Below are 12,132 nucleotides of genomic sequence, written 5' to 3'. Positions count from 1 at the left end.
CAGATAACATGCAGTCCAAGGTACGCAACAGATATCGTGTGTGATCTCGTTTCCAGGCTTATTGGCGAGCTTCGGACGTCTCAGATCTGCTGCTGAGCCAACAAGCGGCCGCAAACACGTATTCGCACGTCTATACATCTGAACCAAATGTATCGTCACGAACGAGGGTCTGCCGGCCGCCAATCATAGTGGCCGCTCCATGACGACTTGGCACGCTGAAATAGGCGTTTCCCCAAAGCTCATCCGCTGTCGGGCCAGCCGGCGTGCTGATGACCTCGCCCACGTCCTTTTTTTTTCTTGCAAAACCAATCTGTGAGACTGTGGCAGGCTCTAAATCTCGATGTGGCAAGTCTAGGCATCCTCGTCAGCGCCTTCGCACTTTCGCAGCCCACTCCCTTCAGCTACCTACTACTGTAAACCTTCTCAGCAGACACACGATTGGACCGGCAATTTGACCATGAACTTTTTTTTAATGTACAACGGTCGCCGCATCCTACCATGCCATGGCCCCCTCAGTTACAACAACAAATCAATGTCGTCAATAGGTCGTGTCGCAAGCGAGTCGCCAAGAATGACTGGAGATAGCCCAGGTGTACGACTTCTGCCTTGCGGGCATGACTTCTGGGTCTACACGGTGGGCGCTCCACGGGAGAGCGAGTTGTGAGACTACTACTTGCGCAGCCTGCGCAGCAAGCAAATTTCCTTGATGCACTGCATGTCTGTTGGTTTGGCATCGCGGGACGCTTGCCGCGAATTATTGTCGGCAGGCTTTGCGCATGCAACATGTCATACGCAGCAGCAAGTCGGCTCGAGCTTCGTGTCACAAGGAAGTAGCTCATGCTTTTATGATCATCCTCGATACAGGATAGTAGACAAATTGCTGATCAGTAGGAGGCATGGTATCCATTATTATTCCTGCAACCCACAAGAGCCACAATTTACGAAGGTGTGGGATTGCTGAGATGAGACACACGCCACCTTGAGTCCACGCGTACCGGTGCGGACGATGCATAAGGACTAATGAATGTGCTGGGCTATGATATGAATGCACAAGGTTCACAGTAAGGAGGGCGGTTATATCGGCGCGACTTCTGTTAGTTCGGTGCGCCGCTGCGAGGAGCGAGCAGCCACGGATTGTATCGGCTTATTACTCGCTACAGCTGCTATTCGTCAGCTGTTAAACAACATAATCATAGTATGAGGTGGAGCTGCGAGGAGCAGATGTTGAGAATGAGACAGCTGGCAAAAGTCCGAGAAGCTCGAACCCGCCGTCATGTCCCATCCCATACCCACATCCGAAGCCGCGAAATGATATCACATGCTGCCGACTTATCCTCTCCTCACTTCCGCGAATTCCCCTGTCAGCCAGTCACTTGCACTCTGTCATCAGATGAAAGGTTTTGAAGCATCGTTCCGTATCACACTACTCTCTGCGCTACATAGACGGCCGGACGCGCACGCAGATGGTGTTGTGGCGCAGTGCGACCAGCCGCCAAGTGGTTAGGTATGTACCTATGCATCCTCCTCCGCCTGCCTGACCGACCTTCTCTGACCACTACACCAAGAGTATGTACTCTTGTCCTCATGTACTATATGGATTCATCATCACTCGCTCGGATGGGATTGGGCATTGCATTCAGCCGGAACAAAGTGTGGATAGCCGCCCATCGCTTGCAGTGTGCAGCGATTATTGTTGTTTAGTCTCACCATCGTCATCCTTACGAGCCGGGCATGACACGGACGGTACTCTTGTCAATCTAAAATCTTCCTGGTGTGCCTGGCGTGGCTAAAACTCCAGACTCACTCATATCACACAAGCGAACCGCATGGGGAAGAGTGTACGGGAGTGTTTCGTGATCACAGAGTCCACGTCTACATTGGCTCGTTCCACTTGCGGATGCCTGCCTGCCGTTGACGAGCGGACGTGGGCATTGGTCACAACATATGAAATTTTCTTTCAAAAAGGTGTGTTTGCCGTTCTGGCTCAGGAGCCAGTAACAAAGAGCGGTCAATAATGACCGTCACTCAATCGGACATGTTGCTGCGGCGCCTGGAGTTCATCGGCACATCAACCCACTTTTATTTAGAGCTGGCACAACGCAGCATTAGTTGGACTCAGGTGTGTTATCGGACCAGCCGCCACTTGATCCTGAACGATCACCATTCGAGCATGGTGTGCGGCAAAGGAATACCTACTCTCACTAAAGGTACAGACTAGCCGGATGTATACGGATCACTGCGAACCGCTCTATATTATTAACGACTAGGTTGGCCGAGCATGACCATCATCATATCCATACCAGCCAGCAGCCTACATCATGTACGTTTCGTGTATCGGTCGGTCTGTGACCCTGCATGGTCATCTCGAGTCTTTCGCACTCCCGCGTCGTCAATGCTGGCCCCAGCTGGTCACCGACTCACACAGACTGGCACACTCACATCATCTCTGGTGTAGTATGTATCCTGTGTTGTTTGCCGGATCAGCCAATACTCGCAAGCATCTGAAGTGCAGCCGCTCAGCGGTGTTGCTCTCACATCACAGGGATTGCAATTGGGCACTCCGTTCGTACAGTACCTATTGGTGCACTTTGTCGGATCCTCCCCGACACTTTCATCGTTCAGCCGCGACGTCGCGACCTGGGCTGCTCCTGTCTTGAAGCTTCCCTTCCCGCCAACTGAAGGGGTTTCCGCGGTCCCAGCTTGGCCGAAGCCGAAGAGAATTTGGAAGCTCCACCGTTGCGAAGCTACCGCGGCCTCCTAGCAACCTCCACGCTTGTGCAACGACATCAGCCTAGCAAGCAACGCTCCAGGATTATTCTGCAGGCGAGGCCCTTCTTATTGCCTCTCAATCCCTCATGCTGACGATCGTGCAAAGTCAATCTTACGTAGGAGGTAGGACTGCCAAGTTGGACCACGAAACCCTCGCGATAAGCTGGCTTGGGGACCACGGAGCATGTCCTCAAATTGCTTTTGCTACTACTACGACTCGGCCTGTACGCGGACATGGTGGCAGCCACGCTGCGCTTAGTGCACTAATGCTTGCTACCCCACTGGTCCACGGACATGATGCGGAGATGGGACACTGCATTCGTATCAGTGAGGATCAAGAAAGACTGGTGAATGCGAGATTCCGAAGACTTCCAACAAAACTCACGTTCATCTGGTCCGCCAGTGGAACATCCAGCGGCATTGTGGTCAATCTTTCGCTCAAGCCATCTGAAGCTATGGTACGCAGTGACCACCTGGAACGTCCACGAGAGTGACGAGAGACTCGTCGTCCTGCGTACAAGACGACGAGCTACATGTATTGCCACACAGCTCCCTGGCGCTCAGACTCATTTTCAGCCACTGGTCCTGTGGTCCGTTTACGAACAGCAACTTCTGCGCCATCCCCAGCCACGAGCCGTGCGCAACTTTCCTGCCCCGCTCTTCCCAAGCCGTACCAATTATGGACTACGTCCAACGTGCAAGTCGGACACCCCCCAACTCGTGACTTTCAAATCCCGCCAATCTGGAACCAAGCGGTAGCGAGTGAGAGACATCAAGAATCTGCTTCTACCTCCTAGGAGGTATTGCTGTTGGGATCCATGCTTGACCGTGGTCTGATACTTCCCTGAACTTCCTGCATCGCTGATAAAAATGTATGGCTTGTGATCACTCATTCCGTTGACAAGCGGAGCATACTGTGTGCTGCCAAGCCAAGTCGCTCCTTGCAGGCTTCTCAATTACCAGGGCTGACCACGAGAAGAGAGACGGGCTTCGGGGGGTACAGGATTGGCGAAGCACCCCAGCCAGGACACCCTACAATTCCAAGACCTCCGCAATCTGTATTGTGCTAAGCATCTTCGGGCAAGCTGGGGCACAGGCAATGCTCATCGACAATCGTCATTCTTCCTCCAGCCTTGCACAGGGTTTTAACATGCATACTGTAGAGGTAGTATGCTAAAATGAATCCCATGGCGACGGCAATTGACCGGAGACAAGTCTCGGATACTCTATTCAAATGGTAAGAAGCCGCCCATGTTCAGGAGCATGCGGCGTTACCCGTACGCATGTGACCCCCAGGTGGGCATGTTTGCTGGACAGACGCAGGGTGATATGCTCAGGTAGGCAAGATTATGGAATGGAATATAAGGCTACCACCGCATGGATATCTGGTGAGGCCTCAATCCAACGTCGCTCCTTGGACGAGTAGAGTCAGTAGACTGCCGAGGACTGGGCGTATGCGATTTCCCGATGAGGATGTAAACGAAGCATTGCTTCTACATGTACGCGACGACTAGTTTTATAACGTCGGCAAAACTACTCACTCCAGGCAGGGTTGAGAATGGGTTGCATTGATGTAGGGCAAATGTCAGTGATAAGCGATACGATCGTGAGACCTTGCACGTGCGGGTGTGAGCTGCTTCGGTGCTTGTCGTGCTGACATCAAGGCGTCGTTAGAAATGCCCCAGGTTTGCGGTGTACCGTGTACAGTACACTCCCAACGGGCCAACAATACTGCAAGCCATGGGTTTAGTCAAGGCGATCCTCGCAAATACATAGTTGAGCTGATGTCGATGCCTGAAGCCATCCACTCTGCCACCAAACTGCGTTTGCCTGTATATATATGTATATATATAATATGGTTCACGGATGGGCCGAGCTGGGTGGTCACTCGTTTTGCTTCTATTGGCCATGTTATGAGCTCGTGATGTACGTTGGGCATGCTATTTCTATATCTCGACGGCGGTCGGGAGTTTCCAAGTCAAGACTCGAGCCATTGCTTGCGCTATAGAGGTTGCAAACATGTCGAGATGTCAGCGCCATGATTAATAATATGAGGGGTGAAAGTTATCGCTGAAGCCTAGAGCATGCGACTGAGCTGCTACTTGTATGTGATAAAATCGTCGCTGTGTACCGGGTGTCATGTGTAGGTACCTACTAGGTAGGCGAGCAATGCTGACCTGACGCCGACAATGTGAATTCTGTCGCTGGTTGGAGCTCCATGCTACGTAGATCTATCGAGAGTGTGAGCGTTGCCGCAGAGTGTGCCAATCGTGTCGCTTTTTATCGTTCGAACACATGTGTATACCTGGTATTTATGTGTATGCTGAAGACTTGTAGGAGGTATGTAGGCTGCAAAAGAAAGCAGATTGAACTCTTCAAATTGGGAGAGAACCCAATGTGCTGAGTAAGAGGCAGGGTTGCCGACCAGTCGCCGCGGGAGTCTTTGAAGTTCACCTCCAGCATCACCACCTTCACATCACCACTCCCACCACCACATTCAAAATGCCTCCACGGCTACAATTGCTACGGCGTGCAGCCGTCTCCATACCGACACAGATTTCGCCAGCATACCAGCCGATTGCGCCTTTCCTCTACCCTTTCCTGAGTCAACAACGAAACGCCTCGATTCTCTCATCCCTATCTGATAATAAAGGCGCGTACAACAAGCCCATCAGGCGCGGTCGTGGTCCTGCCAGCGGGAAGGGCAAGACATCTGGGCGTGGTCACAAGGGTCAAAAGCAGCACGGAAAAGTGCCTGCAGGCTTCAATGGAGGTCAGACGCCTGACTGGATAGTGGCTGGCCCGCGAGGCTTCAAAAATCAGTGAGTAGTTGTCAGCGAAGACGCATTACGGTTGGCGACCATGCGCTGAATTGCTGGACAGCTTCTCCGTGGACATGACCAAGGTCAACCTCAATCGCATCCAGGACTGGATTAACCGAGGCCGCCTGGATCCTTCTCAGCCCATTACGTTAAAGGAATTAAATGAATCGCGCTGCGTGCACGGCGTGAAAGATGGCGTGAAATTGCTTGCACGTGGCAAAGACGAGCTCACGACGCCCATCAATATTGTGGTATCACGAGCGAGCGCCGAAGCCATCAATACAATCGAGAAGCTTGGAGGTACCGTAACGACACGCTATTACACCAACTTCGCGATCAAAAGAATCATCAGGGGCGAAATGGACCCCATCCACAGCCTGCAATCGCGTATCAACATTGCCAGTGCGGACCGTGGTGTAGATGAGGTAGACGTGGACAAAGTGGCGGATGCTCTTACGCAGGAGGAAAGAAGATACCGCTTTAGGTTACCGGATCCTACGAGCAGAAAGCACTTGGAATACTACCGAGATTCCGCACATAGAGGCTACCTCAGCCATTTGGTTGGCGAAGGGCAAGGGCCAAGTCTGTTCTTCAAGACACCTGGCGCTACTGGCAAGACCGAGGAAAAGAAGAAGAGAGCTGCGAAAAAAGCTGCTGCGAGCAAAGCTGCAGGCAATCGGATATGGTGATTTATGTCGCCCTTCGCGCCTGGTCCTGCCCGCCCCCATGTTCGTTGACTCGAGACTAGCCCTGCTAGGATTCAGAGCAAGCAGAGCAGAAGTTCATCATGAAAGCCAGCAGAAAGAGAATGGCCTCACCACAAACCAATGCAAAATCCCGCGGCGCAGAGACAGGTTGGTTCCATGAAGCAGCATTTAGCTCAACAATTCTCTTATATCCTCAATCCTTTGCATCTTCTTCTCCTCCTCGCTCATCATGCCAAGCGAACTGGCACTGCGTCAGAAGTTAGCAATTGTTCGTACCAACAGCAGACGTTGATAAAGGGCAATCATTACTCACATAAACTTCTTTCTCTCCTGCACTGTTCAACAAGGGATTAGCACAATGATCATCCTCCACGATTTCATGCCGTTGAGCACTTACCTCGGAGCATCTTCTCTTCGATAGTTCCCTCAACCACGTATCTAATCACTTCAACACTGCGCCAGAAGTTAGCAATTGTTCGCACCAACAGACATTGATAAGGAGCAATCATTACTCATGAGTCTGGCCCATACGATGCACACGATCGATGGCTTGCGCTTCAACGGCAAAACTCCACCATGGATCCATCATGAAGACTCTACGCGCACATGTCAAGTTGAGTCCAACTCCACCTGCTCGGAGCGACAACAGCAGAATTGTAAACTTGGGTCGTTCTGCGAATTCAGCAAGAACTTTCGCTCTTTCCTTCTGCGACATGCTGCCATCAAAGCGAAGCCATGAGATGCTGGAATTGGTCAGAGCTGGCGCGAGAAGATCCAGGAAGGATGTGAACTGGCTGAACACGACAGATTTGGTTGTAGGTTCTCGCTTTTTCAGACTTTTGAGTGTGGTCGTGAGTGTAGAGATTTTGGCAGAGGAGAGTTGATTCACTCGTCGCAACGAGATTCGAGGTTTCTTGCGGCTGATAGTCCTTACTTTATCCTGTGTACTTGTGTACATTTCGTCATCCTCTTGGTCTTCGTCTGTTTGTATGGCTGCATTAAGGATGTCGGCGCCGTCTGGCTGATCGTCGTCGTCGTCGTCGTGCTTAATGACTTCGAAGACGTCGCGAGCGTTGATCGGCTCTCGACAACTGAAACAGCGTGGCAACTCTCCTTTAGCAGCTTGTTGTTCAATGTAATCCAGGAGGCACTTCTTACAAGCAGAATGCCAGCATCCCGTGACGGCTTGTTCTTCCATTGGCTCTTCGAAACAGATAGGACATTCCATGTCCGCCTCGTCCTGAATTTGCTTGAGCACATGCGCGCCGTACGTGGCGGCATCTGTCTCGCCCTCATCAGCCTCGAACTTCGCGAGAAGCGCTGCTAGATCCATATCATCGGCGAGACCGTTGGCTAGATCAACCGCTGCTGCTGCGTCCTCCTCTTCGGCAACTATGTTCTTATTGCGCGTGAGTACTGGATGGCAGCAACTTTGTCTTAATCTCAAGATCTGAGCAAATATGGTGGTATAGCTCTTCATCAAGGTGCCAGCCTCGACGTTGGCATTGAATGTCGTCTTGGCCCTGTGAAAAATATGCCTATAGACATCGTGCTCGGGGTCCGAAAATTTGAGCTTCTCAACTGTTACTGTCTTTTGAGGAAGTGGCACAAGAGCTTCTCCGTCTGGAGTCCTCATGTCTTTTGTGCGTCGCAAGACAAGTGGCTCCAGTACTGTCTGAACGACGTCCAGCGCCCGAACGAAGTCACCCTTTTCGAAAGGAGCAGTGATGAATGTCTTCCAAAAGCTGAAGTTACTCCACGGCTCGACGCGCAAGAAGCGCACCAGGGAGAACAAGTCTTCTAAGCGATTGACGATAGGAGTTCCCGTCAAGACCCAGCGATGTGTGGCTGCAATTTCATAGCATGCCTTGGCAGTCTTCGATGCACGGTTCTTGATCATATGCGCCTCGTCGAGGATGACGCGCCAATATTCAACACCAAAGAGGCCGCCGGAGGTGGCCCTATTCCCGCCAGCATTGACGACCTGATTGAACTCTGACAATACCGTACCGTAGCTGGTAATGATAACATTCGGAGCCGAGCTGAGGTCAGAGCCGCAACATAGTGTCTGCAAGTTAGCTTCCTTCTCACTGCCATAGTAGACAAGCACTTTGAGCGTGCCGCTTCTCGAGGCCTTTTCAGCTTCGCTTGCCCATTGTGCAAGCAATGACATGGGTGCCACGACAAGCGTCGTTGCAGGTGCTCTTTTGACTGTTTTGGATGCCATCGTTTGCCTCTTCAGGCTGCTGACTGCATCAACTTCCACGTCGATCTGGTCGTGCACGATACCCTCATGCTCCGGCGATCTATGGCTGTGGATTAGAGCAAGAATTTGGATTGTCTTCCCAAGTCCCATCTCATCCGCTAGGATGCCCCCTAGGCAATTTTGCTCTTGTATTGGAAAGTCAAGGCTCAACTCCCCGCTGTAGGGATTGACGTAGAAACAATCTTGCCCTTCCACCATGTGCAGATCCTTATCATCGGCATCTTTTGCTGGCCATAAATATTGCTCCCAAAGAGGATGCATGCTCTGTTCTTGCTTCACATCATTCCTTCTGTGTTCTTTTTGCAGCATCCAATACAGCGCCTGCTTCTGATACTTCCGCAGATCCATGACAAATGTTGAGGCGGGCTCAGCAGTGGGCGTATTGAAGTCAAAGGACTGTGCCTTCTTGTACAGGCTATCCAGCTGGTCTTGCTCGAGCTCCTCCCCCTCTTCCTTTTCGTTATCGTCTGAAGGTGGGCTCGAGCCGCCATTCTCCTTGTCCTGGCTCGACTTCTTGTTGCTGCCAACTCGATCAAACTGCTCAGCGACTTCTGCAGCCTGCAAGATGCCCTCGCGCTTGTGTTTTGCAGTGACCTCGTTAACGGACGCCGGTTGCAGATTGATCTCCGAGAAGAGCTTGACGAGTCCGATCTGGCGCAGCCTCAGATCTCGCTCCTGTGATGTTTCGGCTGTCTCCAGAAAGCCAGCACTACGATTATCATCGACCGATTTGATCAAATTTCCAGTTTCAAACACAAATCTCAGCAAGAAACAACGCAGCTGGATGTATACCGTGTCGTTGGTCTTGATCCGCTCCGGAGCAAACACACAATGTCCCTCGAAATGACAGACGTTCTGATCAATCAGAGCACCAATCCAAAGCGCCGAGTCTTTCTCGAGTCGTCCAATCTCAGTTCCATTCTTGTCTGTGAAGCGCACAATGACATCCTCCGTTCGCCTCGACACTTGCTGCGTCTTCCCGCCTTTCCCCATCTTGAGCTTTGGCGCTTGTCTCACACGCTGGATCTTGACCACGTCGTCTGCGCGGAGGGAGACGCCACTCCTCGTAGTCCAGCCCGCCACTCCCAGCGCACCAATGTACCGCATCGGCGGCATGGACGAAGCGCCTTTGGCACGGCTGCCGCCGCCGCTACTGCTCTCCCTATCGGTGCTCAGGGTGCGACGCTGTGGACGTGTCGGCTGTGGTGGCGTGGCAGCCTTTCTGGAAGGCGTGGTCTTCCAGGATCCATCGAAGTAAGCATTGATGGCCTGCTCCAAGTTGGAGCCATGAGCGCTCTGCAGACTTCTGACGGCGTCTTGAGGCACGTCTGGACCGACAACGCTGGTAAAGGCATCAGCATCGAAGGCGTGCGGGTCTCGTGTCGAACAGTTGGCGGCACTGCTCTGGGCTGGCGGCAACAGGCGTGTTGCAGCAGACAAGGTGTGATCGTCGCCGTCGGGAGCGCCTTCTTGGTCAAAGAAGCGTCTCTTCTTGTAGGGCCGCTCATCGATGTCCATGTCCATATCCATTTCAACGTCCACGCCCGGGTCAGTAGCTCTGCTCGTGAGGTGGCAACTGAAGAGCAACGGCCGTGTTTTCTCGATGAAGGAGGACGTGACGCGTTCAGTTTAGCCGCGAAAAGTTGATGACGTGCCACTCTCGTGTTTTTTACTACCTGAGGCATGTATTGTGAGTGAAGCACCTCACTCTTGTGGCAACGAACATCTACAACAATCCCATTGTCTCGCCGGACATGGCAGCAGCAGTCAGCAAAATGGACGCCCCCCTCAGATGACATTGCCTGACGACTATGAAGCCCATGAAGACATTGACTCGGAACTGGGCCTCGTCCGGCATCACTTCCAGTCCCGTGCCGCTATGCATCAGCAGAAGAAGCCTTCAAATTGGTCCCAGACGGTATGCATCAGGCCCATCAGGCGTGAGGCAACCCACCGCAGAAGTCACTTCCGCTGCCGAGATCGCGAGTGCTCGGACCTACTGTCTGGATCTGCTCCGGAAGTACGACACTCCGTCATCTCTGCTTCTTCCATATATTCCCAGCCATGCTAGGGATGCATATGTCGCCCTGCGAGCCTTCAACATCGACGTGGCTCGGACCGCAGACACGACCTCTACGCCGACTATTGGGATGATGCGGCTCCAGTTCCATCGAGATGCGATCGCGAAGTCTCTGGCCGGTACGCCACCGAAGCAGCCGATCGCTCTGATGATTGCTCAAGCCGCGGACGACCTTCAAGCCAGGACGGGAGGGAGGTCGAATTTTAGTAGGAACTGGTTCACTCGAATCGTCGACACCCGCGAAAAGTACCTTTCGAACCCTCCTTATCCCAATATTGCTGCGCTCGAAAGCTATGGCGAGAATACCTACAGCACCTTGCTCTACCTCACACTACAAGCTCTGCCCATGGCTAGCGTGACGGCTGACCATATAGCTTCTCACATTGGGAAAGCAATCGGCATCTCGACTGTGCTGCGTGGTTTGCCTCTGATCGCCTTCCCCGGGCCCGCCAATTCTCACAGCAATCAAGGCGCTCTTGGCGGCGATGTTGGTGCTTCACGGCGTGGCGCTGTGTTACTTCCTCTGGACGTGATGGCAGAGGCCGGTGTGCGTGAGGAAGACGTTCTACGCAATGGTGCTGAAGCCCAAGGTCTTCGCGACGCTGTCTTCGCTGTTGCAACTCGCGCGAACGACCACCTCATTACTGCCCGTCAGTTGCTTGCCACGATACGAGCAGGTGGGGAGGCCGATCACGAGTTCGAGCATAAAGACGAGGAAGAGCACGTCCACCTGCCCTCTATCGGTCGGGTGGAGACACCAGCGCAGGAAGTTGAGCGTGCTTTCGGTGTCTACATGCCAGCACTTGCCACTCAGATGTGGCTTGATCGCTTACAGCAGCATGACTTTGATGTCTTCAGTGCGAAGCTCAGGGTAACCGACTGGAAGTTACCATTCAAGGCATACTGGGCATACAGTCGGCGAAAGTTTTGATTAATCGATACGATACAAGCCGCGGTCCACAATTAGTGGAAATCAATATCGTTATCGCCATCCCAGGCCTCTTGACAGGCAAGGCTGGTAGGGAACGCCTTCAGCATGAACCTGCCACAACCGACCGACGCAGAGCAGTGGCACCGTCCATGCTCACTTGACACAGCGGCACACTGAGATAGACATCGCCATGTACGATAGACTCTGCTGGCCTATAGAATTTAATGTTTGGTGGTCACACGCTTTCTTGAACTGCTGTAGTTATAACACGTCCAGTATAGCGACTTCGAAGTACATAACCAATCACAGAATGTATACCACTCATTCTCTGCAGTGGGTTATGTTTTCAACGAGAGGCGGTATTTGTTGATCCACGAGGTTTCTTGGCATGCTCACAGTGATGTGAAGCACAGGATATCCCGCACGAATTCTTCTTCTCTGCTACAGTTCCCGTGATCTGCCACAATACAATGAGCCCGTAATTTCAGTAGACACGCAGTCGCTTTGCAGTAGTGTGGACGCGGCATAAATGCTGGACACCTTCGTGTTCTGTCCAG

At 52.5% G+C, this 12,132-nt stretch overlaps 5 protein-coding genes across 5 annotated transcripts; 4 read left to right on the top strand and 1 right to left on the bottom strand.

Moving 5' to 3' along the window:
* Positions 1-1,566: 1,566 nt before the first annotated feature.
* SEPMUDRAFT_123564 (uncharacterized protein) lies at positions 1,567-2,072 on the top strand. The gene has a single exon (XM_016901849.1). It carries the CDS (start codon positions 1,827-1,829, stop codon positions 2,013-2,015), a length of 189 nt encoding a protein of 62 aa, XP_016763350.1. The 5' UTR covers positions 1,567-1,826; the 3' UTR covers positions 2,016-2,072.
* Positions 2,073-2,320: 248 nt separating this feature from the next.
* SEPMUDRAFT_147158 (uncharacterized protein) lies at positions 2,321-3,484 on the top strand. The gene has a single exon (XM_016904122.1). It carries the CDS (start codon positions 2,856-2,858, stop codon positions 3,261-3,263), a length of 408 nt encoding a protein of 135 aa, XP_016763349.1. The 5' UTR covers positions 2,321-2,855; the 3' UTR covers positions 3,264-3,484.
* Positions 3,485-5,264: 1,780 nt separating this feature from the next.
* On the top strand, positions 5,265-6,923 carry SEPMUDRAFT_147157 (ribosomal protein L15). Its single transcript, XM_016904121.1, has 2 exons — positions 5,265-5,591; positions 5,653-6,923. Exons 1-2 carry the CDS (start codon positions 5,272-5,274, stop codon positions 6,278-6,280), a joined length of 948 nt encoding a protein of 315 aa, XP_016763348.1. The 5' UTR covers positions 5,265-5,271; the 3' UTR covers positions 6,281-6,923.
* SEPMUDRAFT_147156 (DNA repair protein rad5) lies at positions 5,265-10,040 on the bottom strand. Its single transcript, XM_016904120.1, has 5 exons — positions 6,811-10,040; positions 6,696-6,751; positions 6,612-6,633; positions 5,653-6,545; positions 5,265-5,591 (listed from the first exon to the last, which is right to left on the bottom strand). Exons 1-4 carry the CDS (start codon positions 9,678-9,680, stop codon positions 6,467-6,469), a joined length of 3,027 nt encoding a protein of 1,008 aa, XP_016763347.1. The 5' UTR covers positions 9,681-10,040; the 3' UTR covers positions 5,265-5,591; positions 5,653-6,466.
* A 290-nt stretch (positions 10,041-10,330) lies between these two features.
* SEPMUDRAFT_147155 (uncharacterized protein) lies at positions 10,331-11,862 on the top strand. The gene has a single exon (XM_016904119.1). It carries the CDS (start codon positions 10,376-10,378, stop codon positions 11,573-11,575), a length of 1,200 nt encoding a protein of 399 aa, XP_016763346.1. The 5' UTR covers positions 10,331-10,375; the 3' UTR covers positions 11,576-11,862.
* Positions 11,863-12,132: the final 270 nt, after the last annotated feature.

This window comes from Sphaerulina musiva (genome assembly GCF_000320565.1).
Source record: "Sphaerulina musiva SO2202 unplaced genomic scaffold SEPMUscaffold_2, whole genome shotgun sequence".
Lineage (NCBI taxonomy): Eukaryota > Fungi > Ascomycota > Dothideomycetes > Mycosphaerellales > Mycosphaerellaceae > Sphaerulina > Sphaerulina musiva.
The sequence above is the reverse complement of the archived record's forward strand: the minus strand, read 5'-3'. Positions and strand labels throughout refer to the sequence as shown.

Bases quoted from the DNA above. Each gene is read 5' to 3' on its own strand.
- SEPMUDRAFT_147156 (XM_016904120.1), bottom strand. From the start codon at position 9,680: ATGCCGCCGATGCGGTACATTGGTGCGCTGGGAGTGGCGGGCTGGACT. The intron at 6,752-6,810 runs GTAATGATTGCT...CTTCTGGCGCAG, and splicing joins CGTATGGGCCAGACTCATGA to TGTTGAAGTGATTAGATACG. The intron at 6,634-6,695 runs GTAAGTGCTCAA...CTTGTTGAACAG, and splicing joins CGAAGAGAAGATGCTCCGAG to TGCAGGAGAGAAAGAAGTTT.
- SEPMUDRAFT_123564 (XM_016901849.1), top strand. From the start codon at position 1,827: ATGGGGAAGAGTGTACGGGAGTGTTTCGTGATCACAGAGTCCACGTCT.
- SEPMUDRAFT_147155 (XM_016904119.1), top strand. From the start codon at position 10,376: ATGAAGCCCATGAAGACATTGACTCGGAACTGGGCCTCGTCCGGCATC.
- SEPMUDRAFT_147158 (XM_016904122.1), top strand. From the start codon at position 2,856: ATGCTGACGATCGTGCAAAGTCAATCTTACGTAGGAGGTAGGACTGCC.
- SEPMUDRAFT_147157 (XM_016904121.1), top strand. From the start codon at position 5,272: ATGCCTCCACGGCTACAATTGCTACGGCGTGCAGCCGTCTCCATACCG. The intron at 5,592-5,652 runs GTGAGTAGTTGT...ATTGCTGGACAG, and splicing joins CCGCGAGGCTTCAAAAATCA to CTTCTCCGTGGACATGACCA.